Below are 14,972 nucleotides of genomic sequence, written 5' to 3'. Positions count from 1 at the left end.
AATGATCTCCTATAAAGCTACAGATGTGAGATTTGCTGTGGGGACCATGGACCATGGTTGCCCAACTTTGGTACTCGAAGGGGCCGCAGCCTGCACGCTTAAGAGCAGTGGTCATCAACCCTGGTCGTGAAGAACTACCCTGCATATTCTAGATGCCTCTCTGCCTCAGCACCACATGACACAAGTGGCTATGTTACTTACACACCCGTGCAGCCCTTGATGACAAGCTGATAATTCATTCATTAATCTAAAACTTGCAGGGCAGGGGCCAGATCTGGGCAACCCTGCTGCCAGGGATATAAGAAGAACCATAGGTTTTTCTGAAGAGTGCTTTTGAAGCCTCTTTTTACTTGTACTCTGCAGCTCCATGTTGCAAATGGGTAGAACAACCTTGCCTGGGAAGCTCACAGTTAACTGTTTTAGCAAGAAAGCTAGAATGTCAACATATGAGAACATAGGTCAACTTTCTTTTTGAATCAAAGAATGCATACCCATATTTTTGGTGTTGTACCAGAAGTTTGCACCAAAATCTATTATACACTCCCTTTCCGCTGAAATGAACTCTTGTCGCAGTCCAGGTAGCTGCAGGAAGAGGCAGAGAAGTCATGCTAATCAGCTGACGGTAGTGGCACTCTGCCACCACGTGATGCAAAAGAGGGAGATAAGTGAGTAAATACACACCGATTACCGTCGTCATGAGGAGGGAGGGACAGGAGTAATCATGTCTCTACATACTTTGTAATACTGCGCTGCTTGCTCTACTCACCAACCCAACAAGAGGGTCGGCAAAGTTGAGTCCACAGTGAGGATTGTAGTGTCAAGTAGGAAAACAACATTTTCAAGTATTTGACCTGGAAAATGAGATTCATGATGAATTTAAAAGCTTCGTTCCTGTTTTGCTTCTGTTGTCATTTTCACTTTTGAGCATCCATGGATCCCACCATGTGTCAGATTGTCCAATACCAGTTCCAGTTCAATTTTCCCAACCAAGCTGATAGAAAAGCAGAAACAAAGAGGCAGTTAAAGCACTGTAAGTTTTGATGGTTAGGAATGGGCTCATTACCTGATGTATTGATCCATCAGAAATCATTGTGTGCTCATTCTTATTCCATGAACTGAATCTCACTTAATTTCCTGAAGTATCCAGTGTGAGAGGAAATTGACCCCAGTCCTGCTTAAATGCATTCCGAACAAAAAAAGTTGTGGCGAGTTCTTTCACATTTCACTGGAGTGTACACATCTGTTATGCACATCTGTCAGAGGATGTCTGGCATATTGAAGTTGAGAGGAGACTGCCAGTCATCTTTGATCGGCAGATTTACTCTTGTGGGTCTGGGCTCACTTGAGCCTGAAATGTTTTGCGGTGTCTAGAATAACACTTTCTCATTCCTGTCAGGATCGCATCCTCGATACCAACAGCTCCTCAATTATGCAGTGCCATGAAGAGATCAGCTGTCTCTGTGGATGAAGACAAGATAATAGAGTAATACTGAGTGTGCATTACACAATATCTCTGGGTCAAGGGTCTCCACTTCTGGGTGAGGTCTTGAAATAGCCCACTTCCACAGGAAAACATGCAATGAGGACTTTTAGTGTACAGCACAGAAATATTGTAATATCACAATTAAGATATATAAATGGTGAAATAGCAACATTTTATTTATTTATGTCTTGTTTTGTATAGGGGAGAGCTCACTAGACATGATGTTAACTGTAAACTATATGCTTTTTTATGATTAGCCCTAAACATTTGACACCGACAGTGAAGTTAAAAGTTAATTGACAATACCAGATCAGATGGGGACCAAACTCAGGAAGCATGGCAGTCAACGCTGTAAAGGCATCTCCCATAGCTTCCTGCCTTCCTTGTAAGCATTCTTGAACATGTTTTAATCTTACATCATCACTTTCATGACATAATGCAAAACATAAGATGATTAACATTTGCAAAGGTAAGCATAGTCATGTAATGTCTTTGGAGGATTGAACATTTTGTAATTTTATCATTTTTCAGCATCCATCCATCCCAACACCCTTTTAAAAAGGCAGATGTGGGTAAGTAATGATATTGGAGCCCAGACTGTTCAGTGATTTTTTATTATTTTTGCAAAACTGTTATTGTGCTGTGGACAACCACAACTATGACACATCCTGATCTTCCTATAAAAACAGTGCAGCTAATTAACCCTATTCTGTTATGTCTTCATAACTAGTATCTGTTGTTCAGTTAACGGTTAGAAACTTTTTATTAAGTTGCAGGTTGTCACATCTTGGATGTATGGTACTATCGTGGTGTAAGATTTGTTAACGTCTAGTGGTGAAGTTCCAGAGCGTAACAAAAGCACCAGAATGGCTCTTTTGTTATTTTGTTTCATCTTATTTTTTATGGTTTGTTGTAGAAATTTAAAAATGCAACATGGCAGTCCAGGAGGAAAAGAACCCTCTCCATCTGTACCAACGAACCACAACATTTAATTGTAGTAATAATTACACATTTTAGTCAGGTAGATTGTTTTATTTGACAAAGTTGATAAAAGCGCACTTCTGCAAATGTGATGATTTATATTTGAAGTAATTGCCGAGTATTGATTTTAGCTTCTAAGCCAAACTATTTGTGGTCAAGAAGCCCCGGATGTTTGAATAACCATCCAGGAATGTTATTAAAGTAATTTCCTCCTCAGGGACTAAATCCGGTTGACCCTGTTACTACAATGCACCGTTAGTGATAAAGGGCATATTGAAATAAGTATAAGTGTTATCGTATTTTATGTACCTAACCTTCTCCATTCACTAATGTGTGAACAATACTCAATACAAAGTGGAACACAAAATGTTTATTTGTATTTCTTCATTAAAGGTGAATTCCTATCGTTTCTACTCTTTTGTCTTGCGTGCAAGACCTTGTCGACATTAATTTTGTCATCTCCACCACTCTCCTGCTGGACGCACTGTGACCCACAGACTGTAAAAACAAAATCTCCCAACTGCACAAACCGTGCATAGTGACTATACGTGCAGCTGGAACAATGTCTTATAATTGTATTATGAAAAAAAGAGAAAAAAACAAACAAACCAAGGAAACAGAGCAGAGGAACAACACATTGTTTTGATGAAAGACTGCAGTTGAATCACTATTATTTATATTTCAGCAATGCTTCACTGAAAGAGATGGGGGACTGAAGGCCGATTTAATACGTTTCCCTGGAAAACTTTGGTGCATGTAAACTATATTACTGTAATAAATAGCACTGCGTCTACATCTTGAGCTGTTTGTGCATATGGAGGAGGTCTCAATGAGTTTGGCTTAAAAATATCTCTAAAGAAATCTAATGGATGATTTGTTCTGATTTACTGAGCCCCATGAAATGAAAAAAAATGTCATTTTTACAATTGTTCTTTCTTCCTGTGAAACACATGCAGTATTGAAAAAGACACAGAATATCTGAAAAAGTAATGTGTGACCTTTTAAAGATTTCTTTTCTCATTTTTTAAATATTTAACTGTTTTGCCATTTCCACTTTTTATGCGGTGCTAATTGTACACTTGCAGCTACACAGAATTGTTGTACAGATCTTTCTATACAGATATATTTCCCCAAATATCAAACTGATCCTTTAATGTGTCATGTGACTTAGTTAGCGTCAATCAATTATGTGATTAACTACATATGAAACAAACAAGCTCCTATTTTTTAAACTACGTTCTTGGTTGAATGGATCGCCTGGGTCACATTTAGATATTGTTAAGTGGCTTTCAATAGCTCCCTTGACTTCACAGTTCCAAATGACCCGCGATAATCAGGTCATTAAAATGAGCCCATTCTCCACATCTGACACACTTCCACTCCCGGCTCATCTGAATAACAAATAAGCTCCAGCACACTTTCTCAAACAGAAATGATAAAAAAAAAAGGAAAAGAAAGAAACGAGAGAAAACTGACTCTCTTTATTGTGAGGTTAACTTTGTCTCTAAATTTGGAAGATAGTATAAGGTGGAGGGGTGGAAAAGGTTCTGTCAAAAGTGCCTATGCCTCTGTGAAAGTAACCGGTTTTCTTAATTCATCCCTTAGGACCGGATAAGTCTATCAATCTGTTAAATTGGAAAGCCATTAGGTGCCCTGGTTTATGTGTTTCAAGCTGTTAACTAGAGGCTGATTGATTGTTGTTCCTTTGATGGGATATGCTGATCTAATCTCACTGTGTGCACGTTTGCAATAAATTACACAATTCATTTCCCCCATTTAGAGGAGGGGGGGATCACACCTCCAGGCATGCCTACGCTCTGCAGGCAAAAGAGCAGGGAACCTATTTTATGGTGCCATTTAGCCAGCAAGCTTTCAGCAATCCCAGCTTTCTTTCTAACCCCCTCCCTCGCCCTCTATCCTTCCAAAAAATCGAAGCATAATCAAGGTGTATGTTTAGAAAATTTATTGTTATAATTTTCCCCCATAATCTCTTCCATTTTCCTGCAGCCGTGCAGACATAGATCATCATCTAAAAAGAGAAAATGGATAGCAGTTTAAAATTTATCGGTCTTTGATTCTCAATTATACGTGTTTATGACTTCATCTGTCTTCAGTGACTTCAACCTTTTCCATTATGGTGGAATATTATTTGTACGGAATCCATTAAATTCACAAGGCAGGAGTCTAATGGTGGGGCTGCAGCGATTTGCAGAGGGAAAAGTTTTTAAAGGTTGGCTTTAGGAAAAGCGTGGCTGTTATGACACAAGAAATTGCTTTATTGATGGCGTGCTCTGCTGCCCGTGCATTTGGCCATTTGTTACCTGGCCCATATCTATATCTCATACTGACACTGATGAGAACTTTTCTGCTACCCTCCCTGGATTATCGACTTGTAATGACACATACAGGCAGGCTAGGTAAAAGCTGACGATCCAGGGAAGAGTTTTTGGAGGTACAGAGGATGGACAGGCTGGGTCTGAGGTGCCTGGAGGGCTCTGATCAAACTGCTGATAATGGAGAAAAAGGGCTACACCAGTCCCATGACTGTTTCCATCAAAACCTTACAGAGGTCATCATCTCTGCCGAGAAACAATAAAGAAAGAGAAAAGGTGATAAAATGTAGATAAAATGAAAGCAGAGGAGATAAAAGAGGAGAATACATCTTCCATCTGCCCAAAAGATACATGTAAAGCAACCTGTTTTTTGATTATTTGTAAAAGAGAGTGGACAGCAGTTTCTTGGAAAAGCTGTCACTTCATCTTATATGTATGTTGCTTCCTGTTTACACAGGAAGTAACAAGATTCCTCTCAGTTAAGTTAAGCCAAATGACATTGAGCTCCTTCGACTCAGCAGTGCAAGGTACCAAGTAAAAGCTAATCAGGCTGTAATTTAAGATTCCCCCAGCCACTTACAATCAATACCTGCACAATTCCAATTAAAGCTTGTCAGGTCAGTGGACGGCCACTAATTTCTTTAAATGTAATTCTTAAATCTAAGCAATCTCTGTGTGGCCTTCATTGGTTTAATGGCTCGTTGCGGCAGGAGTGGACAGTTAAGAGTGCGAGAAGGACACTGGGTGGAAGTTTCTGTGATAAACACTGTCTGTGTGGAAGCAATCTGGCAGAAAGAATCTGTATAAACACTGTTTCACAAACCAAATCAGAGCAGCATGTTCATATAATACATCAACGTCATCTCAGATGACTCAGATGACACTTGTTTGCAATATTTGTTATAACGGAGGTCAGGAACCGAGCTGGTGTGATTCATATCATTATGAACTAAAATAATTGTTTTAAAAAGCTTAACATTTAACTTTTTATATTTGAAAATGATATCCTCATCATGAATGTGATGCTTGAAATCTGTTTTATAAAAGCTGGGACTGGTGAATGTTTACTGAAGTTCTTCCAGTGAGAATCCAGTTAGCTTTAGTTTTGAAAATGAATTGCCTGATATTGGCTTTCACCACTAGATGTTAACTGTTTCATCATCTGTGCTTTCAACATTTTAAGGCTTCCTTTGTCTACTTTTTGTTTCCAAGAAGGGGAATGTTTTCAATGAGTAACAAGTCTGGACTGCAAGCAAGCCAGTTAATCAAATAACACATCTAAATGCACCATTTAGTCAATCTATGGCAATAGCTTTCATTGTCCATTTAACAACAAAGGTATCTGTCACACTTGTCGTGGGGTTACAGTTTGAAAACATTGTGCCTTTCTTTGGTTTAGCTGGTGGGAGCGAATTGGAAAAAGGGCAAATGGTGAATCTGACAGACTTATAACTGTACATTTCCTGCATTTTGTGCGCTTTGAGTTTTTATTTTTCTTCTCTGTATTGCTTCATATTGAATTCTCCCTGTAATTCCCAGTCAAAGCTACAGGAACTGTGGAGCAGATGGAGAGCATGTAGGCCAATTCCAGTTCTGCTTAATGTTTACATGCAGGGATTGGCTTAATTTCAACCACATTATCTGGATGTGTTAGTTCGAGAAAGACACGTTCGGATTATTTTTGAATTCAGTTGTGTGAATACTGACACTCTTATGATGAAGTTGTGTTTGGTTTTGTTTGCTCTAGTTCCCTGACTGCAGGGATTCCTTCATTCTATGCATCCTTTAGTGATTTTATGTGATAAATATATATAGATATATATTTATCATCTATATCTATCACTCTCTCACTAAATGATCTGCTGGGGTTCACCCTGGAGATGTTGACAGTCCATTGCAGGGTTTCATACAAACATCAACACATCACTCACACTCACTCCTGTGGACGATTTAGACTCACGATCAGGCTCTGCTGCGAAGCTTTTTCTTTTTACTGGACAGATATAGTGTATCTATATTGTTATCAGGGAATTCAAAATGGGCATATATTTATCAAAAAATGATTATCACTTTCAAAATGTGATTTTGTAGCATGTTGTATTTGCATTATTTTACATTAAAATAATGTTTTGATTATGTATTACTCAATTTTGATTTTGTAGTATGTTGCATTTTTATTATTTTAGATAATATATTTAGATAATATAATATATAATAGATAATATTATTTTAGAAAATATCATTTTGATTATGTATTACTCAGTTTTATTTTATTTTTTTTAATAAACTGGGCTGCACATTTTCTTATTAATGCTTGAATTATTTTGCTATCAGTTCCATGGTTTTAATTGTAAGTTTTTATAATATATTTGTACTATTACATTTGTAAAATATCTGGATTCTTCCTCCAACACTGATTAACTGATAACATCAAATATTGTTGAATGATTTTAAAGAAAAAGGGTTCACTTTGTTAAACATTCTCCCAATGTATTACAAGTATGATTTCATATCTTAACTACTTTTACAATTCTGGGAACAGTTACTCACTTACAGTGAAGGAGTTGAACAATTAAGAGTTTACTTTTATATGACTCTAGAGTCATTTTTACTCCAGTAAAGCTTTTGAATCTTGCCTGAGACACTGCTCAGAACTCACAATAACAAACTCGCAGTGCCACTGTCAACATCTCTTACCCACCTATTTTCCTCCATTCTTTTTTCTCAGTTTTCTCCCCCTGAACTTTTGCCATTGTCTTTCATCACAATTCTGACCCACAGAAGAGAATTCTCACAAGATATCAAAACAAAAATCTATATTTAATATGGAAGCAATTACAAAGCAAAGTTGGCTGCACAGGCCTGTTGTCACCAGAGCGTGTGTTTTTCATCAAATAGGTCATTAGACGATGATGGATGTAAACCTATAAAGTATCTAAACTGGACCTTTTAGCAAACCACGAGCAACACTATCATTTCTCTAATAGAACCTGCTGACCGTGTCATTCCCTCCTGCCATTTGTCATTTTTCCTTGTGAAATAATCAATATCTGGGCGCTTTGAAATAAATAATATAAAAGTCATAGTAACCTACCCAAGGAACAACAAAAATAGACTTATGGAGCATTCAGAGGGGCTCCATGACCTCTAGGCAATGTTTACTGTCTTTTTTTTTTCAAATCCCAGACTTCAAATTCTCACCTTGTACAGTTTCAACCTTCTTTCTAATTTACGTCCTTAAAATGATTAAAATCTCATTCTGCTATAATACAGACTATATCTGGTTGCTGAAGTTCTCACAAACAAATTCATCATGCGTCATGCTTTCACATCTGTATTTTCGACACGAAGAATGTGATTAAGTTCATGTTCTTTTTCACTGAAGAATATTCATCAAATATGGCATTTGTGGATGAGACAAGAGATCAATTTAAAGAAAAAAGTATACCCTCAAATATTTTTGGTGGTTTCTTTCAAGTGTTTATAGGGACATTTTACGAACATGGCCTTCGCTGACTATTATAAAGCACATCAGGACTGTTTTTTTTTTTTTTTACTTTTGGTAAAACATTTTCAATCCTGATTGGAGAAATTTTTTTAAGGGTGACAGTTTACCGATCCTTAGGGAACCTGATGACGATGAAAATGATGAAGACCCTGCCTCAGTCCTTGCAGTTTCTAAATCAAATTAAAGGAGTTATGCACTGCACTTTATAAGTGCATCATCAAGACACCAAATGAGGGGATTTCCCATTATGTTTCAACCCTGCAGTGGATTTCTAAAACTGGCATAAAAACACCCAAGCTTTTCTTGTTGTAATTAGGATCTCCATGCTTTCAGCCTGCGGTATCCACAAGTGCAAAAAAAAAAGAAAAAAGAAAAAAACTGTGAAATACAGTCCTACAAAAGGCTCATTTCTAAAGATATTTATCCACAGGCAAAAGGTTTGTCTTTATCTTTCATGTCAATCTAATATGAGGAAAACTTTAGTGGACACAGCTACAATATCTTATATCACCTTTAAGGATGTGAACACAAGTAGTCGCCACCTTATTCAGAATCACTTAAAGAGCTAACTCGATTCACAAAAACACATCTGCAATAGATCACTGCATGATCTGGATTTAGAAATATAAAGCGTTTAAAGCGTTTAAATATTAAGCGTCTAACCAAGTCATTTAAAACACTGAGGCTTTTAAAAATATGATTTAGAAATTTAAAGAGAAATGTATATTTTCACCTCAGTCTGGGAGTGCAGTCAAATACTTGTAATGACTGCAAGGAAATGCTGTCCTCACAGTTTCAGATGATCTTCTATTTGAGTACATCACTAAACGAATGGCACTTGCAAAATTGAAGAAATGCTTATTTCATCATGCTGCTAATCAATGTCTTGAAGAAATAGAAACATCTTGACTGAAATAAATACATCTCAGTGAAGTCAGTCCCTTTTATTTAACAAATACGATTCATTGTTTTTGTCTGGAAGAGGACAAGCGTGAATTGCATCTCTGTGCTCACTATGTTGTCAAATCAGTGACAATCACGTGCTCTTCCATTTGGGAAGTGCATTTGGCACTTCACCACTGTGGCCTACAGAGGGCGCTGTCTCCCCGTCATTTTACTCTGGGAGCGCTCCCAGCCAAGCCACCCGACCGCTCTTTAACAAGTCAATTAATATCAATGAGTGAATATACATAGCACATTTACACAGAGTGCAATCCGAGGGATGAATTAACGGAATCGATTAGGGATGGAAAAAAAATGAGTGCGCTACCCGCAGACATTGTGAAAGTGGCCCTCGCTAAAAATCAATGAATTCGAAATATGAGTCTAATCGCCCATTGGTGACACGTTGAGGAGCTGCAGCCTGATCTCAGGCCTTTTTTCATGTTGTTACTCAATATGAAAGTGTGACTCACAAAAAACTGGGGACCATTTAACTATTAGACTAACTGCGGGCATCGTGACTATGCCGCTAGTGGCAATTCATTTTTCAGAAGACATCATAAAAATATGAACAAATCTACACAGTTAAGGTGACTTTATATCAAAGATGGATTCTTTGAACTGAACTATTTTTTTTTTTTGGTGCTGGGGGAGAATCACTTCAAGAGTCCTACATGACTCTTTTCTCACCCTGAACAAGTCTCTATAGGTAATTCAAACGAGACTTTCTATTGCATAAAACAAACACCGTGAAACCCCCCATGCACCTGATTGGCGTGTCGCTGTTTGTCTTAGTTGGGCGATGGGGCGCTCCTCGCCTCGGTGCAAACCCTCCTTTTTGGCGGTAACAGGCTCGTGTTCATTTGCTGCTAATTGGGCTGCATGAGACCAATAACAGGGGAGCGCGCACAGCCTGCAGCCAGCACAGGGAGGGGAAGATGCTCTCTCTCTCTCTCTCTCTCTTTCTCTCTCTCTCTCGCCCTCCCCTCGCCGTCTCTCCCTTAATCCCATTTGCCATTGTACATGCCCAATAGCCTATACTTTTCGCATTTAACTTGGATGACATTTTTATTTCATCATTAGCATCAGACGCCAGACTGACTGACACGGTGGACACAATTTGCGTTTTGACTGAAGACTGTGGGATGAGACACGTCCATGTTTTTTTTTTTTTTTTTTCCTTCCCCGATACCTCTCCAACACTTTTATCTTCTAATGTTTCTGGCTTAGAAGGACGCGCGTTTTGACGCGCTCTCCAGGTGCGAAGTCGAGTTTCCGAGAGGAATAAAACAGGAACTCCATCGCAGCCTGGATATCCACCGTCTGTATAAGCCAGCTTTCCTTTTTTTTTTCTTTAACTCCGTTCTTTTTTAATTCCTATACTTTTCGTGGGTCACCGCGTTCAGACCACAACCGCAGCGATGCCAGAGACGACGCAAGAGGCGTGCGCTCCGGCCAAGGATTCCCCTTTCTTCATCAAGAACCTGCTAAACTGTGACAGTAAGCCGTCGAAGCCCAGACCGGTGCTGGCTGCCACTAAGGCGGCCTTGGAGGGGGGATTTCCACTTTCCCAGGTCGGAGACTTCAACTTTCCACGCTTTGAACTGCCCGCACAGAGGTTTAGTCTACCGGCTCACTACTTGGAGCGCACTTCTGCGTGGTGGTATCCCTACGCGCTCAGCTCAGCCGCACATCTGCACAGAACCGAAGGTAAGATGCGCATCTTTTAGTGTTTGAGCTCGGCCTAGAATTACTAGCATATTCTGGATTGCATATCCAGCTTTCACGTTATCAAGCTTTCCAAGTGGTTTGAAATCGCCTTCATATTGCCAGTGCGAAATATTTTAGGAAACGTTTCCTATAAAACTATATTTTGTATGTCATGTCAGGAATAATAATGCTCCCGCTTCCCACCGCTGAGAAAGTATAGCCTAATGATTTAACATCCTGTCCTCCGTGAAGGCCTATTTTGTTATGCCAGGACGCGGGATAATAGATCAATAAAGTAACACACTGTGCATAAAATGAAGTAGACATCATGAAATCATTGGGTGAGGGTGACGATGCGAAGCGTGCTTTTGATTTGTCTGTTGGCGCTCGCGCTGCACATCTTTACCCCCGAGGCTCGGTCACTGACAGCCTTTTTACTTGCTTGTTTAAATGATTTACACACGTGGGATTTCCACTCTTAGTGGTACTGTTATAACTATAGCGCCACAAGACGAAAAGTTTTAAGGAATAATAAAAGTACCTCATGGATGACACAAATAGAGGCTGTTTTATTATAAGATAAGATAAGATAAGATAAGATATCCTTTATTTTCTCCCTCAGTGGGGAAACTTATTTTGTTGTCAGCAGTACACTTAGCACACATGTAGGGGAGGGGTAAAAAGACTGAAAAGTCAGAAATAAAAAAATATATAAAGAATACAAAAAGATACGTATAAAATATGTATAAACACAGGATATGAAGAGTATATACAGTTAAACAGTGCAGAAAAGCAGGTGGAGTGTTTATGAAAAAAAATCCTCATTTTGAGGTTAAAAAAAAGGTAATGACTCACGTCCCTCTGAAATGTTTTATGTTCAGTCCATTACGCAAGTCATTTTTCTTGACAATTTTAGTTTCCCAAAAGCCTTTCCAGTATCAACAGGGTCTGATGAATGCCTACACACACATATACACTCATGTTTCTGACTGACTCTCCCTGGTCGTGTCCCCCATTGCAGTCACGGAGAAAGCAGGAGCCAGAGACTCGTCTCCCACCTCGGGCACGGACAGGGACTCTCCAGACCTGCTGCTCAAGTCCGAGCCGGACACCAAGGACGACGACGACGACGATGAGCACCACAACAAAAGCAGCGACGAGATCATCCTGGAGGAAAGCGACGCCGAAGAGGTGAAAAAGGACGAGCTGGAGGAGTGGAAGAAAAGGGACGACGACAAGAAGCCGTGCCGCAAGAAGAAGACGCGCACGGTGTTCTCCCGCAGCCAGGTGTTCCAGCTGGAGTCCACCTTCGACATGAAGCGCTACCTGAGCAGCTCGGAGCGGGCCGGCCTGGCCGCGTCGCTGCACCTCACCGAGACGCAGGTCAAGATCTGGTTCCAGAACCGCAGGAACAAGTGGAAACGACAGCTGGCCGCGGAGCTGGAGGCCGCCAACCTGAGCCACGCCGCGGCGCAGAGGATAGTCCGGGTGCCCATCCTCTACCACGAGAGCTCGGGGTCGGAGGGCGGCGGCTCGGGCGCCAGCGTGCCGGTCAGCCAGCCGCTGCTCACCTTCCCGCACCCCGGGGTCTACTACTCCCACCCCATCGTGACATCAGTCCCGCTGCTCAGGCCGGTCTGAAAGGAGGCTGACGTGAAGAGTTTTGTGGCACAAGTTAGTGTCTCTATTCATTTCAATAAATACATTAAAAGAAAGGGAGAAAGAAAGAAAAAAGTGATTATTTTTATACAACTTTGAGACTGCTGAAGACACTAAAAGAAAAGAAAAAAAAACTTAGAAAAGACTGTCACTGTCAGGCAAACATGGACCTATTGGCAAATATTGTGTCATTTCCCATGAGGGTGCGCTTCACATGTTGTTATTATTATTAATTATTATTATTATTATTGTCATTATTGTATAAGCTCAAGAATTCTGACAATGTTTTTTTTATTTGTCTTAATGTCCTTGTTTAAATATCATGATGACTGCTGGGCAGGCCAACACAGTTGGTTGGTTTATAAGGAAAAACAAATAAACAAACAAAACAAACACAAAAACAAAACAGAAACAACACACACGCGCACACACACGAACCGGCGACCTGAAGTCGCGGTCTGCTCATCAACTATCACACTGATCTGATTTCAGTTACGTTATGATGTCACGCTGATGTGCAATATGTGTGCTGTGAGTGAATGATCCTCTGAATGGGAAACATGTTTTGCCACCTATTCATGTTGGGACACTGATGAGTCTTTTTTTTTTCCTTTTTTTCCCCCTCTTTGTTTAAAAGCGCTTGTACGAAGGACAATCAAGACACTCCAAGTTGTAAATTACACACGTGGCTTTATGTTTCGGTAACAGTTTCTGTCGCTCCATCTACACAGACACCTCTTTTCAAGCACAAGTCTCCTAAGATTCTTTAGATTCTTTGTGTTTTTGTACAGGAGTGGTTAAAGTCGACTACACTGGTGTTAAAAAAAATATGTAAATGTATATATTTAATGACGGGTGGGGAGAAGAGCCTCCAAATACGGCTTCTACTTTGTACAGTCAAAACGTTTTGATATTGTATTGATGAAACATGTTGTGAAATAAAATGGAGCGGATTCCTTATGTTTTTGTATTATTTTACACAAGGATATATTATGTACACACACACACACACACACACACACACACACACACACACACACACACACATATATATATACATACATATATATATATATATATATATATATATATATATATATATATATATATATATATATATAATTATACGTAATTGCCATCATCTCGCCCAAATGATTTGTGATGTATTCACAGCAAAGAAGGTTAATAGTTACTGTTTTATGATATTTTATTTCTTATCCGTGCATTCGTGAGTGTTTGCGCGCGTTTATACCAGGTTGTAACACGAATTATTTGACGATTGTTTGTTCTTGCAGGATGCCGTCAACGTTTCTATTACCCCAGATTAATACGTTTTTGTCTCATATTAGTATCCAACGTATACAAGAAAATTAAACTTTAACATCTTATTCATTTGTTTTTGACAACCTTAAAAGGAAATCTCTCTCTTAGCAATGGATGCCTGTTGTGGCTCATGAATGCAGTAAGTGATGTAACAGGACCAGTATGCCACTGTTTTCGTTAAAACATTCATATTCGGTGAAGTTAAACTGTAAATAAAACCCTGCATGCTTAAAGTCCACATGTTTGGTATTTTAAATTAATTATTTTAAAATTGTAAAATTTGAAATTAGAGATTGCTGTTAATGTGACAGATCCCATTGGAAAGCGGAAGAGACTAACTTACCTTTACGGATGAGTTCATGAAATTATTTAGACCAAAACAAATTGAATTTGAATTCAATTCATTTTAATAGACTTTATTAATCCCCGAAGCGAAATTAATTAAAAACAAGAAAAAGACAAAAGAAAAGATAATTATGCTCCTCTTTAATATTTTTGACATAAAGAAAAATTCTGAGAAAATACCACCCTCATCTAAAAAAGTTCAAGCACATAACAACATACACACACACATATATATATAGCCTATGTATATATATATATATATATATATATATATATATATATATATATATATATATATATATATATATATATATATATATATATATATATATATATATTCCATTTTGTCAGAATAGTTTAGAAGTCATACTGCGAGGAATGGGCACAGTCAGACGAGTTTTAGTGGAGGAATTTTACATGTAGGCCTACATCTCTTTAAATATTTATTTACATGATGTGTTTTACAGTTTTCTACGTATTTTCTAAACTTGACAGAAATGCATGAAGCTTCAAAGTAAGCGTGAGGACGCCTGTCAGCTTCTTCTGTTTTACCCTTGAAAGCAGCAGTTAGGTTAATAGCAATAATTCCTTTAATTATGAGTAGAATCCTCAAGTGTTTGTCAAGGCTCAAACCACTTTCTATTTCTCCATTTAATTAAAAGTCCCAACAAGCGTTCCACACTCTGCA

The 14,972-nt window shown here is 38.8% G+C and overlaps 1 protein-coding gene across 1 annotated transcript; it reads left to right on the top strand.

Annotated features, from left to right (window-relative positions):
- Positions 1-10,270: 10,270 nt before the first annotated feature.
- hmx3a (H6 family homeobox 3a) lies at positions 10,271-13,563 on the top strand. Its single transcript, XM_061745098.1, has 2 exons — positions 10,271-10,957; positions 11,979-13,563. Exons 1-2 carry the CDS (start codon positions 10,669-10,671, stop codon positions 12,596-12,598), a joined length of 909 nt encoding a protein of 302 aa, XP_061601082.1. The 5' UTR covers positions 10,271-10,668; the 3' UTR covers positions 12,599-13,563.
- The last annotated feature ends 1,409 nt before the right edge of the window (positions 13,564-14,972 follow it).

Source organism: Cololabis saira, chromosome 17, assembly GCF_033807715.1.
Source record: "Cololabis saira isolate AMF1-May2022 chromosome 17, fColSai1.1, whole genome shotgun sequence".
NCBI lineage: Eukaryota > Metazoa > Chordata > Actinopteri > Beloniformes > Belonidae > Cololabis > Cololabis saira.
Note: the sequence above shows the minus strand (reverse complement) of the source record. Positions and strands in the feature narration are given on the sequence as shown.

Coding starts and splice junctions, on each gene's coding strand:
- hmx3a (XM_061745098.1), top strand. CDS start 10,669: ATGCCAGAGACGACGCAAGAGGCGTGCGCTCCGGCCAAGGATTCCCCT. Junction 10,958..11,978: donor ACATCTGCACAGAACCGAAG/GTAAGATGCGCA, acceptor CCCCCATTGCAG/TCACGGAGAAAGCAGGAGCC.